This window comes from Dendronephthya gigantea, unplaced genomic scaffold (genome assembly GCF_004324835.1).
Source record: "Dendronephthya gigantea isolate DGI-Jeju-01 unplaced genomic scaffold, DenGig_1.0 000030F, whole genome shotgun sequence".
Classification (NCBI taxonomy): Eukaryota; Metazoa; Cnidaria; class Anthozoa; order Malacalcyonacea; family Nephtheidae; genus Dendronephthya; species Dendronephthya gigantea.
In genome coordinates, this window is record NW_021163040.1 from 1,007,823 (window position 1) to 1,024,474 (window position 16,652).

At 35.3% G+C, this 16,652-nt stretch overlaps 1 protein-coding gene across 1 annotated transcript; it reads left to right on the forward strand.

Annotated features, from left to right (window-relative positions):
• The first annotated feature begins 8,730 nt into the window (after window positions 1-8,730).
• Window positions 8,731-12,683, forward strand: LOC114524237. The gene is made up of 2 exons (XM_028545377.1): window positions 8,731-8,813; window positions 11,304-12,683. Exon 2 carries the CDS (start codon window positions 11,362-11,364, stop codon window positions 12,319-12,321), a length of 960 nt encoding a protein of 319 aa, XP_028401178.1. The 5' UTR covers window positions 8,731-8,813; window positions 11,304-11,361; the 3' UTR covers window positions 12,322-12,683.
• The last annotated feature ends 3,969 nt before the right edge of the window (window positions 12,684-16,652 follow it).

Genomic DNA, 16,652 nt, shown 5'->3' on the forward strand with positions numbered 1-16,652 from the left:
AGGTGGAGTTATTTGTTTTTTGAGCGGACTGTGGACCTAAACCGTTTAGTACATGTTAACAAGATCACACTGGGCGGTCAATATATTAATTAAACTTGGATATTAGCGCGCTTCATTTGAACGTAAACAGCCTCGAATTGGACAAAATTCACACCATTTCAAAAAAAAGTGTTCCAAAATTGCTTATTTCATTATTTTGTTTTGAATATTATGGGGAAAAGATCATATAAATGCTAATGTTGGCGTTGTACGTTGTTTAATTGCATAAGGCTAATTTGTTTATACAATCCCGCGTAATTCTGATTCTTTGATTGAATTGGATATTTACATATCGCATTATGTACACTAAAACTTGAAAAAAAATCATTTTTATTATTGTCTTTCTTGTATCAAATTATTTCTCTGAATGTAAGTAGTCATTTTATGAGATCTTCTAAGATAAAAATGAAGACATCGTTATGAAATGTTACCTTTCTGTATCTTCAGCATAGACGCAGAGGTGGCATAGAAGTTTTGTACATGGCATTGCATGCTGCATATATAATCCGGCGTCCTATTGATAACCGTATGGATATAGACGTTAAGTTTTATCATGAAAGCTCGGCCATTTAGGTATACATAGAACGCACTTTGCTACTAAACTACACAACTGATGAAACGGTAAATTACACGAATAAAATCGACATAACTGATATACACGTATTATAAGAGGGGGGAGCAGCTGGCATCTTGTATACAAAAACACATGAGGCTTCTTTGTATGGAAGGGGCCTAGGGAAACAGGACCTTTAAGGGAGATGTGAACATTATCAATTTGATCTTTGTGACTTTCGGGTTCATACACTAGCTGTTTTGAAAATCGGAACTGTAGTCGCTTAGTGCGGTTATAATGTTGAAATTACGACCGTGTATAAATCAGTAATACCGGCAAAATAACAAAAGTGCGAATTGGTGAAATTGACAGGTATTCTACCTGCATTACATGAATTTTCAAATATCAATTTCACTCATTCTGAACTACACTGTATTCCAGGTGATATAGCGCTTATATTTTGAGTGAATCAGTCGAAAAGTCGAAATAGACACCCATTCTGCGGTATGTAATCGATTATATATTTCGTTATTGATTATGAAACCAGACCTATACATTACCGATCGTAGTACTAATGATTATCCCTAAGCCGGCGAGGCTACTAATTCCGCTCGGAGATTTATAATTACACCTGGGTATTGTGACAGATCGTGGAGGAAAGCAAAGTTGCCCAAATTCTATGTCATCGAAGTTGGATGGTTTTGTATAACTATATGCGCATGCGCGAAGTTTGAACGAAAAAGACTAGTAATCGGCAACAACCTGATTGGCTGAGGCGGGAAGTTTGTATTTCATCAAACTTTCATCAATTTTTTTAAATAAATATAAAAAATTAAATAAGCAAAGTTATTTATTTATCAGCAAAGAAATCGATAAATAACGCATATACAGATACGGATGAGTGATGAAAGAGGAGCGACAGCAATGGATAAGCTTTCAAGTGTTTTAAACAGGTAGGTGGTGTCATTTGCTGTCACTAAAACTTAAAAGATACAGTTTACTTGTATATGAGCTTGATATGTTGTTTTGCAAAGACATAACTGATTACAAAAAGCTATCACAACATTGCTTTAACTTCAAGAATGTTTTTGAAAGTGCATGTAAATAAGTAAATTTGTTTTTGATAAAACAAATCTCACTTAAAAATGTCGGTTGCAAAATGCCAAGATTTGCAGTAGCTATAAGCATTCAAAGAATAAGTAGCCTCTGATAACATCTGACATTTAGTCCTTGAAGACGCTTTATCAATTGAAGTTTGAACTGGTTTTTCAACCGTTACTTAAGGTGGTGTAATAACAAAAAAATTTCTTCAATTTTCAAAACTATAAAAATCTTTTAATGCCATATTGCAAGCCAAGTTGCTTTGGGGCCGGTTGTATAAAAATCTTAACTACATTTTGCGTAGTTAAATCGTAGTTAACTCAGAAATACATAACTCTGATTGGTCAATTCTGTCCCTAACTATAGTTAAAAGTTAACTATGTTTTTATACAACCATCCCTGAGTGAAAAAAGATTTGTAGGAATCTTCCATCACTACTGTTACCCAGACCAAAAAATAGACGAATTTTGTGAACACGATGACCAACTAGATTTTAACTCTAGAACGACGGAATTGGCTTTATTTAGTTGTAAATATTTTTGCCTCGGGGCTGAACTGGGATAAATAAAACCATTCCAGTATTAAACGTTTTACAGGCTATAAATATAAAACTTCTACGATCTATCTGAAAAAAACAGTCGCTATTTTACTTAGGCTGAACGGAATGAAAAACGTTTAGTTCAACTCCGAGTCAATTATTGTCTTTAGAGTCAACCATAAAAATTTTATCAGTTAGATTTATTATTTTTTTTAGTTATCGTGCGCGAAAGAAAGGGGAATGAGAATTTTAGTTTGCTAAGAAAAGCGACGAAAGAAGTTTTGTATATATTCATAAATTATAGAGAAAAATACAATAGAGCAATGAAACAATAGAATAAGCCAACCGATCCCTTTTTCTCGGGGTAAAACGCTAATTAATAAAACTTTTGTTCAATTCTCGCGTTATTTGTATATTTTTTGGAAAAAAAATTTGCATTTCTTGAAATTTTTAAAACAGAATAACTCATGATCTTTTTGTATTGGACCACCTTAAGCTGCACTGCTGCAATGATTCATAAATTGCCTGCTCAATGCAGCAGAAAAACGAGTGACTGCATGCATGCATGTATTTCTGGTTATCATTACTGGATGCTTAAATTGCATATATAAATTAAAGGCAAAGCGGAGGAGACGATCGTCTGAGAGAGCGGCAATACCAGTGCTATGAATTAAGAGTATAGGGTTATTTAATTGTTTAACAGGTGACACACATGCACACGATTGAGTCACCATTGCAATGTGGGTAAACTGGAACGCTAACTCTTGACAAACAACCCATGCATATTGAAGCCAAAATAGTTCAGTTCTGAGTTGCTGAAATACCTGACGCCAGACGTTGGGCTGTACCTCAAAAGTTATATTTTATGTGGAAATTTCATGGAAATATATGAAAAAATACTAGCACAGGAAACTATATAAAAAACCCAAAACCAATTACCAACCGGCAAAAAAACGGGAAATTTTCAAATATTTTTTATATATTTCCCTTTAAGCTTAACTCTAAAAATTTTTACACGAAATATAACTTTTTAATACCTTTAATTTCATATACGGCTCAACATTTTGCGTTGTATTCCTCTAGATCTTAACTCAGATAAAGTAAAAAGCACTGGCTTCAATTTCCCCTCCTGAGTTATCGTTCCAGTTTGTTTACATGCAGTTCATTGGGAGTCACTCGGAACAGATGCGAATACTGGGCAGAGTATCTATAAGTTTGCCTGACGTCTTTCCTCTGAGTTGATTCACCCGGACAGGCAAGGGGAACGTGGAAAAACTTCCTTAGCCAATAAGTCACAATGAAAAAGGTTAGAAGAAGATTATTCTAGGCCAGGTAGGTGGTAAATTATTGAAGACGTCGTTCTCACCTTTGACAAGTTGCCTGAGGTCGGACTGGAAAATATTTATGAATCTTCATAACAAGATAAGTTATGCCGCGCGTCATCAAGCACATTGGCATTTTTCAACTGAAATGTTATCGCCTCTTTCAGATAAAGCAGCGAACCAGCAGTAATCATTCACCCATGCATTTTACTATATATGCACTGCATCATAGTATGCAAAGTAGGTGGCTAATAATTGATCCAATGAAGTATAATAGGTCGGAAACTTTAGTTTTTATTATAGAAAAATTTGCATGCATGGCAAATGTTTTTAATCAATGCCGGCTCGTCCTTAGTGCAAGAAACAGCACTCGCGGGAATCTTCATGCATTCTTTATCTCGACTATAACGAAACTAAGAAAATAGAAATATTTCATTACGACTAGCTGATTTTGGAAAGAATTTCATTTATACTTCAAATAATTGAGTGGTTCATATTGGAGAAAATTGTTCATAGCCTAAAACTGTGGATATAAATGATGCATCAATCAAGACTGAAGTGCAGATTATTACCAATTATATGTTGCATGCCGTTAATAAAGAAAATCGCCCAAACGCCTACCTCGAATAAATAGGGTTTTTAAGCAACAAAACATGCATTAAAAGTGATACACAGCATCAAGATTTTTTTACGTAAGTAGAGTCTGCAGAGATGATCAAACATTTCATTAAACATTTATCCTATATATAGGATTTTACCGCAATTAAATGAAGTTATCGGAATCATTTCCTGTATACTTCTCATGCATGTTTTCGTATTTTTGATATTAATATAGAGACAACATATATATTTAGCTACAAGAGTAAAAATGACTTTTATGCACATGCAAGAGCCATTTGTTGGATAAATTTTCTATTGTGTACTCCCATGCAGTGCAAGTGAATATAATATTTTTGGCTGAAATGAAGATATTCGCTACAGCTAGGCATAGAGTGGACAAAAGTCAGTGATATATATTTTTCTGCCGCCGAGTCATTCTTGCTGAACCGTATGTTTTCTGTCAAACTAAAAGCACATTACAAAAACACAGGTTAGCAAACTTGTAATAAAATTATATACAGTATACTGTCCAGAAATAACCTGCTGGGACAAAAACCGCAGTTAACCTAGGTCAAACCACAGTTGTCAAACCTCGGTCTGATCGCGGTTGAACCGCGAGGTCAGACCGAGGTCGAACCGCGATGAGACGGAGGTTAGCCTAGGTCTAACTCGGTCTGACGGACATTTCTTAAGATGTTTTCGATATGATTATTGTGTTGTAGTTCTCAGCTGTTCATAACATTCCGTTCGGAACGAACGGCAACCGCGATCGTATGTTTCCGTTGCGGTCGTCTGCGGTTTCTATCGGTCGACCGCAACCGAACTGAATCTATAAATGTATGTTCTACTTGCAGGTCTATGTACTTGTATAGTTTGACATCAATTACAAGGGTATATAGAATAATATGAATGAAAGGCAACATAAAAATATTGATATCTATAATGCAAAGACATCAAAGCAAGTATAATCAAAACCTGCACTGGTTAATTTACTAAATTTTACTTCAATTTATCGTGCTAATCATTTGGTCCATATACTTTAAAATAAAAAAGTCAAACGTTTGCGAATAAATCTTTAGAAAAACAAGACAAATACGCTTTCGCTCGAGCATAAAATGTAGGATTCCGGACCGTGGTCAGATATCGTAAAATTCCTCCCACTGCTACAGCCACTAATAAATAGCTTTGTTATATACAGTAGGTGCTGTGTATTTTAAATGTGATTGATTCATTCGTATAGTCACATGACTTTAAATAAATGCAATGTTTCCGCCAGGTAAACAAGTGAAAAATTCAGTTGCCCACATATTGTCATAACAAAGAAAAGTTTTTTAAACGTGTTTTTGTTCTTATATATAACTAAGCACTTAATGTACACTACCTCCGGAAATAGTGAGTTTTGTTTTCCCTCGAGTTTCAATGCATGTTTCTCTCTACTTCGTCTCGGGAAACATTCAGACCCCAGTTGGGAAAACAAAACTCACCACTTCCCTCGGGAGCATACAAATTAAGTGTATATATAATATTTATCAATCTCTATAGTTGCTTATAATATGTCTTAATTTGAAAAACGACAAGCTCATATATCCAGGTTGATAAACTGCATTTCAGTTATACAACTGGAGTGTACTTGGTTATTAGCAGAATCCATCAGGCAGAGTCCTAGCTGAGTGTAATTCTTTGAAGTTAACTACGATTTTACTTTTCGAAAGATAGTTAATATTTTCTTAGACGCAGTCCTTGGCAGCGGACCGATAGCAGTGCGGGGGCAGCAATTTGCAAATACAAAAAGTCTGTTTCATTCTACCTATGGCAACGACACGCAGGGAAATCTCAAACAGATCTGTAGACTCACAAGTGAACGTATTTTTAATTATATTAAAGTTATCAGAAGGTTAAATAATGAGAAGAGAACGCATCATAATTAAATCATATATATAAATATACCAGTGCCCATTTCATCTGCATGTATAGCCTGAACACGAATAAAATTGGGTACGACTGTATTGGGTATTGGGTAGCCGTGCCGTGCGAATAAAGCGAGTGTATATATAGTGTAAACGTGGCTTATATTGATAATTATAGCACAGGACTTCCTCAAGCTAAATTTAACACTAATACATGCGGAACCGGACAGCGAAACGTGTTTACGTATGCTCTGAAACAACGCTGAAGCACTGGCATATACATCGCTTCAGGCGGAATTTCTGATCGCGACGTTTAGGCCTTGTTTACACTAGAGCGGTTGCTAGTCACAACTCACAACAACTTTGTTCGCCTTCAAAGAGAAACGGTCGGCATACAGCCAATGAATCGTTTACAATAAAATTTTTATAAAGCCGGATGTCTAGATCACGACAGGATTCTTAGAAATTAGAATCCTGTTTACAACCTCCAAAAATTTCCTGGTTCGTGCTGGTAGTGTGGAACGAGTAAACGCCCCGCATTATTTTCACGAAGGGCCGGTAGACAATGAAAATTGAAGGCGGATATTAGAGTCCAGTAAATATTAACTTTCAGTCTGAAGATTTTTTATATATATGCCTGGTATATTTATATAATTATATTTATGCATATATAATAATACTATTTTTGTTGTCCCAGTAGTTGAATGAGGAGTGCTGAATATCAGCAATTAGAGCAATTTAAATTTTTAATCTTAAAATATTGTCATTGCTACACGGTGTTAAAGTAAAGGATCAAAACTTTTCATACGCACGTACACGCACGTAAAAGTATAAATCCTTATACATGTTATATACCTTTGAAAAAATCAAGTGAATAAATCGAAGGAACTTAGTTTTCTACATATTTTAGTATGCATCAGTTGACCTAGATGTTAAGTAATAAAAATTTAAAAGCATTTAAAGCACGTATACGTGCGTATAAAAGACGCGTATAAAGTGGAAAGCAGCCTTAACTGCCAAACGATTGTATACATGCACACGTATACAAAAACGCGCGGTTATTGGAAAAAACGGCATATGGCTCAGTGTTTCGAGCTGTAATGTGCTGAGCCGTAGATTTGTTTTCAGAATTCAAACTAAGCCTAGGCTAAGGTTTCTGGCAGCTGGTGGGGTCGATGTTGCTACAACGTCAACGCGTTTAAGGACCGAATAATGAATTCATGTGTCAGTGTGTGTGTGTTCTGAAGCACTGTATACATAAAGCATCATCTGACAATTCACAGGTAGTTGATTCTGGAGCCGAAATATATTTGGTAAATTCGATCTTGTCTAAATTAGGTAAGCTTATATATAGCAATACATTTTCCTATGTGCCTTGAAATAGAGGTGCATGCATGTTTTTTTTGCAATATTTCGTTATATTGTATATATATACATATATATAGTGTCTATATATCGATTGTAAAATGAATGTTTATTATACGGTGTCGAATCATTTTAAATCTTTCCCTGTGATAAGAATTATTTCTAATTTTTTAGGCATGTAGCTACAACATGCATGATGTAGCTACATAAAGGGGTATATTTTCATTAAGGCTGTTTCCCATTACGCGCGCTACTCAGAACGTAAAGGAAGATCGCCATAACTTTGTTCTTCCGAATACGCCCGATCCGCTATATAGATACCTATAAATTTAAACCTTCATAAAGTCTGTAAGGTTATGTTCAGGACATAATATAGCCACTGGCTCAGCCGGAAATCGCAAGGTTAAATGTATATTGTAATTTTGTAATTAAACTTCTTGAATTTCTGTGTACGTGTAAGTGGATGGAGTCTCTATAATATTCGTTCTTCTTTGTTGCTTTATAAGCAAGCTTGAAGCAAATTGCATGGTTCAATATCAACTATATAGTCTGGCTATTCTTTTATGATATTGATTAAATTTAAATACTTTATAACGTTTAATAATAGAGGTTGCATGAAACATTCTTTGGAAGACCGCCATGCTGCATGGTTCTCTTTTATAACAATCAACACCAAAAAAGTGTAAATTCGCTAGCAGCCTTTAACAAGTTGTTCTAAGCATTGCCATCGGTCGATCGATTTACATAACTGAATACATGCTATTGTATTGATATATAATATGTTGTTATCGTGAATATTCACCTATATAGACTTCGTCGAATATTCAACGTTTTTACTCGACTATAATAATGGTTTAATATTACAGGTTACAGACTACGATATTTTCTGTCAAATCTTCTTCAGTATGAGCAACGGCAGAGAAAACTAATTATCCTGTGTAATTTTGTTGTTTTATTTTCTTAAGTCGCCTACACTGCGATATTGCTTTGCTTGTGTCTGGGCACCTGACCATTCGAACTTCGCTTTAACGTCACACAAAGTGTACACATATTTAATATGTTTGTGTCACAGGGTAAACACAACGAACTTATCATTTTCTAGTAAGCTTGACAAGCAATAAGTCATTATCAAGTTGCTAAATTTCAGCAATATGACACTGGAATTTTTCATACCGGATGTCATGATCATAGGTGTTTTTTAGCCCTATAGCTTAAAGAGGTTTCCCTGTTGCAAGAATGCGGAACCAGGAAGTGAATACGCTATACTTGTAGCTGCACGTCTGCTACGAAGTTAATTTAGGTGCGGTCTGGCATCGTGCGAGGCCACAATTTCTCATTCGGAAGTTTGAATAAAAATTTTGGCGTCATTTGCTTGTTTGGACACGCGGGTAGGTTCACTTATAAATTGTATATACGTAATTTCATTTTAATGTGGCATATGTTTCACAAATGCGATTCTATTAATGTAATACAGCTAGCTTAGCATTATATTTTTGCATCTATATACCATCAGCACACACGATCACCAACGGCAACCACCTTGACTTAATGAAACACATGCAGCTGCATGAAAGGCTGACGTACATATCATGTACATTTCAAAACGTACGAAAGTAGATCATTGTAATTGGCGAGATCAGCTGAGGTCTGATGCATTTCTGATTATAACTAGAATTTCCGAAGCGTAATTGTATATACACTATACGTATATCATACTCACGCACTTAAAGGCGTAACCTTATAAGTAAGACAGGAAGTTTAGCACATAGTATCAACAAGAAATGTTTGAACATATAATTTCTTACATTTTGACAAAGGTTAATATTTGTTTTTAATCCATGCATATATAGTATTTATCATTGTCGCGGCCACGAGAGTCAGCAGTAATTTGTCCATGCGATTATACGAACTCTAATCGAGATTGGGCATAAGCATGAAATGCGCAACTCGATAAATCCAATATATTATAACTTAAGGTTATTCATCTTCTCTTTTCGTCAAAACGTTTTGCTTTTGGTTCGGCCGTCATTGCATATCTATTCTGTTATATTTTGTCCGCTGTCTTACGATCAATTTTTGTCCTATCCAATTCACTTCTGATGGATGTTTTTTTCTGTTACCTTGCAACGCATATACACAGAAAATTAACTATAGTCATATTGCAGTACTGCCCTATCAATAACAAAATACATTCCATACGTCAGAAGTGAATTGGATCCGACTACGTTGGATCGTGTATATACGCGAAAATTAGCTATATACTACAGTATAACGAACAAAGAAACGCTTTGCTATATACTATATAAGTATAACGAACAAAGAAACGCTTTGTTGCAGTATAAGGAACAAAGAACGAACAAAGTCAAAGAATCCAGAGTAGCATACACGACTTGATCAGAGAGCTACAATAAGCTATAGCAGCTATAAGCACAAGAAAAATGTAGAAGATCAAACGTTCTATAGAGAAGCTGATCGAACGTGAAAGTGTAACAGAATGTGTGGTATTTTAATCATTTAATGATTGCATGAAAAAACAGCAACCTATATCTGGCATCATGAATCTTGTTATTATATATATACGAGATCTCTGTATTGGACTTTTTTTACACTTTGTTTTGCCTGGCCTCTCAAGGCGCGTAATATCTCATTATCATTGTTTCTTCTATGATCGAAAGTTCTGTTATAAAAACATGTTTATTGACGCGGTTGAAGGAAGTTTTTTTGCACGGGGAATGTACTTTTGTGACCAGAATTAAACATAATTATTGAGAAATGTTCTCTGGTTGAAATATTAATTTATAACAAGCCACTTCCTGGACAATATACGATGCTTATAAAACGTTGAAAAACGTTATTTGCTTGTAATTGCATCATATTTCATTGTTAGTGTCCTTTTAAAATTTGTATTCTACCCGTTGAAGGCTGATCGATAGACTGATAGCCGAAAGCTAGTAGGGCCTAATCAATTAATATTTCAACCAGAGAACGCTTTTCAAAATAAGGTTCTTCGTTCTCCTTCAAATCGTAATTTTATTATTAACGTTTTTAAATTATCATCACGATTAATATTTTCTGGTTGTTCTCGTCCTGCTAAGCTACAAGCAACCTGGTATCATTTCTGTTGTTACTGATCCTTATACATAATCTCTGTATTGGGTCTTTCTTTACATTGCGCGAAAAATCTTATCTTTGTTCGATCCGTCCACCAACGCTAATTGTGGTGTGTCGTCTATAAGAACGCGTAGGATTACAGAACCTCTGTTCTAGAGGCATGTTAATTATTTAATCAGAGGAAGTTTTTTGTATGGAGAGAAAAACTTTATACCTAATTAAACAATGGATATCGTAATATTTAGCGATTTATAAAACTCTCCCGTTATATATAGCTGATAATTGTTGACGATAATTGATGCAATTGCACGAACTGAAGTTGTCTTGAAAATCCATCCCCCATGTATATCAATCATACAGTTTGCAATAATTAAGTATATGAAATCGAAGTCGTCTTCCCAACGTTTCCTCCATCAATATTTTATGAAATTTGAATTACATATATTATATTTCGACTCAGGAATTCGAGTCTTCTCTTAAGAATCATACGACTCTAGTACAAGAATCTTTAAGATCGATTGAACAGGTGGTCATTTGCATTGGATATTGTGTTTGTGTATAATCTCCTTTTATAGATATTTCATTGTTCCAGAGATGACCAGTGACTAAAAAGGGATGGTTGGGAATAACTCAAACAATTCTATATCCACTCTTTAGTTAGCTGCAGCCTTTCCTTTCTGGTTTTGTAAAAAAGATCAAATACAGATAGTGAGAATCCAGCATCTATTCTCACCAGCGTGATCATTGAATTTAACTTTTTTATCTAGATATACAGTACAGAACAGGATCGTTCAGTGAGGCAAGCACAACATATGAAATCGAAAGATGAATAACAAATCCCTCAACACAGGATTAGAAGAGTGCTCCATTGCTGGCTACCCATATTACGTTATTGAAGAATTCCCTTCAAATGAATATGTCATCAGCCAAGTCGTTTCCTCTGTGATATGCGCTGTCCTAACCATACCGGTGATACTTTTGAATGGTATAACCGTCCTCACAATATTGAAAAGTAAAATTTTGGGCAGTAAAATTTGCCATTTTCCCGTTCTTATTCAATCAATGGCCGACTTGACTGTCGGATTCCTTACGCTTCCATTGTTCACGTTTCTTCATCTCAGCGAAGTTTACGGTGGGGTAAACTGCAAGTTAAGTTTCGCACTTTCGACAATCGCATTCATACCGTGGGGACTGTCGCTGGCATCTTTATGCGCGCTAACCTTCGAGAGATACATGGGTGTCTTGCATCCAATTGCCCATCGCATTTACCTTCGAAAGAAGACATTTGTGATGTACACTGTTGGGGTGATATTGGTCACATTTGTCATCGTGCCATTAGCTGGAGTATCAGTGATATTTTACTACATATTTTGCGGTGCCTATGCGATTATTCCTTTCTTCCTCCACACATTTTGCTACGCTCGTATCTTATGCTCGACAAGGAAAAGATTGCGACACCCAAGATACAGCACGAGCAACAGCACAAGCAGCGACCAAAGCGAACAAAAACCTCAGACAGGTCGTACTGCAAGACGGTATTCCCTGAGAGAGGTAAAGCTGACTAAGTCCTGTGCGCTGGTCGTTGGCACATTCTACATCTGCTGCATTCCCGGCGAGTTTCTCAACATTTACTATTTGGAAAAAAGCCTGATAATCTATCGAGTCGTGATTTCGTGGTATGTTGCAACTCTCGGAGTTAATACCATACTTAACTCGATCATCTTCTTTTGGACAAGGCCAATTTTGAGAAAGGAAGCCTTCAAGGTGTTGAAAAGTATCTGTTAGGTTACGGCCCAATTCAAACGTCGAACGAACCTTTATAATCCTTATTATTTATAATTATAAAGAGATGTTTCAGATAATAGTTTCTGAAGCCCATTGCATGGGAAAATTCATAATAACAAGTCATTTATATAACTGCATATTTGTGTAAAATACACAGAAAGACAATATCTATAATGAAGTATGTTGCTGCAGTGCTTACTCACATCGTATAACCTGGGTAATGCATACAGATTCTCATAAGAACACACGAAATCTGACTTGCTGAACACCGAGATTTTTGTAGGTCGTTTGGGCGAAAAAATCTTAAATACTTGGCATGCAGTTCTTGCTATTTCGATGCTTGAATGGCATGTAAAATATTCAGGGAATTTGTATATATATATATATATATATATTAATATATATATATATATATATATATATATATATATATATATATATATCATGATTATATCTATCATATATAAACATGTACTAACTGAAATACTTCAGCTAGTAAAACAGGCTGAGTCTGTATAACGTTAGATGCTGTACACACAAACATTGCATGTCATTGTGTCTAAAAATTATACAACTTTTGAAATAGTTATCGGAATTTCTTCTGTGGCCGCGGTTGTTCGAAAGGCGTTAAGCTTAAACGATGGATAAGCCAAAGTTTCAAAATACTCTCATACATCTTGTGAATGACTGCAACTACATCTTATGCATTTAGTCCATTAGAAATAAAGCTATTTACATGGAAATATTTCTGCTCATTTGTCCAATAAATATGTGATTTTGTTTTCCATTTTTAAATTATCCGCCGTTTAAGCTATGCGCGCCTCTAGAACAACCGGCCATTGGATTTTCCATAGCGGCAGAGTTTGTACTGTTGTTGTGTAAACGACCTTTAATATTATAATTTATGTTAATTAATATATTTAATCATATAATTAAAGTATATGGTATATACACATTATATAACCACGCTTCCTCTTGTATATATGCACATTAACCATGCACGCTTGCACTGCAGGTTAGTGGCAAGAGCATTGCACCGGCATTGCAAAAGCGTAGATTCGATTCCTGAGGACCGATAGTGTGTCAGCATAATTCCACTCGAAATTAAGACCCTTTGAACCTCTAGAATTTACCTGCATAGAGTGAAGTGCCAAAAATCATAATATATTATAGCTATGCCTAATGTGCTCTCTTCGCACGGATAATATTATTGAGTCCTAATATTATTGAAAGTACATCCTCCTATGGATCTGCTGCAACTGACCTGTGTCTACCTTAGTTTAGGCTTTCTCTCGGTGTGCATGGCCTTTTCTAAAACTTTGCCCCCACCGCCAACAATTCCATCCGGCCCCCCTACATTATTCACCGAAGGCGAAGCCGGAATATTATTGTAAAAACTAAAATAAAAACCAAGACAAAGTTGAAGTTTCTCTCAGTGTAATTAACTGAGCCTAAGGTAAATACTCTTTTTACAATCGTTAACAAACATCTAAACAATTTAAAGTTTAATTTAATAACGGTGCATGGTTTTCGCAAAGTTAACCACCAATCTACCTGCAACGTATAGTTTAGTTTAGAAACTTAAAAATAAATTTAGGCTTCAAATCATTTTTTTCAAAGTTTTTTTTTATTTTTTGTAATAACCCGAGGTCGTTTGTCACATAAATTTTCTTGTAGCTGATCACAAAACGTGCCGTGCCGTTTTGCGTACGCTCCGGGTAACTCTGGAACACTGCAGATTGTAAAATAACAATGACGTCGAAAATGACGCGATGCTCTTCCGCGCATAACTCCTCAAATCAAGTCTAACGCCAGAGTCCAAGTAGACCAATTTGTTTGAACTTGCGAAACATGGTGATTTATTAGAGGGAAGATGTTGCGAGGAGTTTCTCGTACTATTTTCACGGTTAACATGCATATCCAATCTATGATTGTCTATACGACTTTAACTTCCTGCCCTTCCTGATATTGTTCAAATTAACGTCCTGCATGTCATGTGACTGTGTCTGTGACAATTATAAATTATTGGACGAGGTCGAGCAAAATATCGTGATTTGTCGGTGGCGAGCAGATCAATTATTTGCCGATGCCGAAGGCAGAGGCAAATAATTGATCTGCGAGCCACCGACAAATCACGATATTTTGCGAGAACCGAGTTCAATAATTGTTTTATCATTCACCACTCAATTTTCAATTCATTCACCACTTAATTTTCAATTTTGAGTTCGTTTTATCGGACAGTTCGGCAAAGCGAGTCGCCATTGTTTATAAAATTGACATTAATGCGCATGCTCAGAGTATTATTTGCAGCTGAGTATTATTTGCACGCAGTTAACTGCAGGTAAATTCACCAATCAAAATTGAGAATACTATAAGTGAATGATAATACCTGTTACATCACATCATGCCGTGTTTTCAATTGTGACACGGATTTAAAGACTTCCTTACCTGAATACTTAATTTACTGTAAATATATCTCCGACGTCTCATTCAAACTATTCTTAACAGTCAACACTATACAAACCTAGGCCTGTCACATTATTCACTATAGGCATTCTACTTTAAACGTCATGTGATTCTTGTCAGGAAGTAGATTATTGGCTAGATTAGACCGGCTATATTGATTTAATTTCAGCCAATCTTTCGTTGAATGTTTACATATTTAAACACCCGCTTTCATGAACAAAAAACTGCTTTCTGCATGTCAGTTCTACTTGCCCCTAAATATTTTTATTTCAATTTCTGTTGATTTTTTTTAAATCTCTGGGAACTGAACTTTCAAAAAGTGTTTTAATTCCCTCTTTATCATTTCGTTCTAGCTACTCACCGCGTATAACTATGAGTATGAGCAAATATACGGTATCTCCACTAATCAGATTCCATGCCTGATAGTTCATACACATGCAGTATAAAGCTATATTATAAATACGCATATATATAATATTACTGAAATAATATTTCGACTGAAAAAGTCTGAATTATACTACAATAAATACCATGCCTTTGGCCTATGGTGATTATACGGTTATCATCTACTTTAACTTCATCTATTACTTAACAATTATACTTGACGAACGAGCGGCATATATGTATATAATACGTTTATTTTCTAATTCAACGTGTTGATCATCGATAATGGCACAAAATGGTATTCTTCTTTAATTTCCTGTTTTTCTAAGTTGCGTGCACGATAATGTACTTGCTTGTGGCCGATTGTTCTGGTGGCATCTGACTAAGCTCTTGAATGGCGCTGGGACGTGTGTCACGTCAAGTAAACTATGCTGGCAAGCCTTTCATGCTTAACTGTAGTCATTAGGGCAGAGTCAGGCATCGTGTGAACTGGTATAAATTTTTCATTCAGAAGCTGAAGAGTCTCTCGTTTTTTCCCTGAGGTAGGTGCACTAGCTGTATGATCCATATAGGACTCGATTACGCTGTAATGGTAATTTTTTAGCTTATGACAAGCACCGTGTACTTTCACAATCAGCAACGCTTGCTGGCGACCATTTTAAATTCGTTAATTAGAGAAATGAAAGCTGCATGCCGCGTGTAATCAGGCACGCATGCATGCATTACCAAAAACATGCGTGTAAAAAAGCTTTATTAATTGGCAAGATCATTGCATGGGTGAGAGCTTAGTACAGGCTCTCGTTTCCTTATTGTGGTTCTCGTTAATTCTCATTTCTACAGCACAATCGAGCAATGAAAGAAGCGGAACAAATGAACATTAAGATATAGTTACTAGCTGAATGGAAATACAATTACCCATATTTCGCAAACTGCATGGTATAAGATTGAATGTCATATCGACATACTGGTTTAATCAGTCATTTATTACGAATTCACGTTGATTTCACGCGATTATCATTAAAGCAAGCCCGCAGGAAATTACCGTTCAACTTGTTTTGCTTTGAGCTTATATTGTACAAAAATCGTGAAGTACGAAAAACACAGAGATGACAAGTTAATTCGACAGTGAACTATCGTGACAAATTATAACGTTTTGTGTAATAATTATTAATGATTTTAGTGAATACATATTTCTAATGCTAAGGGTTTACTTTTTTTGTTAACTTATTACTTGTTACCTATTAGTACTGAACAATAAGACACTTTCTATATATGCATATATATATATATATATATATATATATATATATATATATATTATATATATATATAATATTATATATAATATATATATATATATATATATATATATATATACAATTCTGGCTGCCTGGAGTGTACAATAATTAGAGCTACTATGCGTTATTTTTGGTCACCTGTCATCATGCTAGACGCACTGCCGGCCCATGAGATTTGAAAAG

Bases quoted from the DNA above. Each gene is read 5' to 3' on its own strand.
- LOC114524237 (XM_028545377.1), top strand. From the start codon at position 11,362: ATGAATAACAAATCCCTCAACACAGGATTAGAAGAGTGCTCCATTGCT.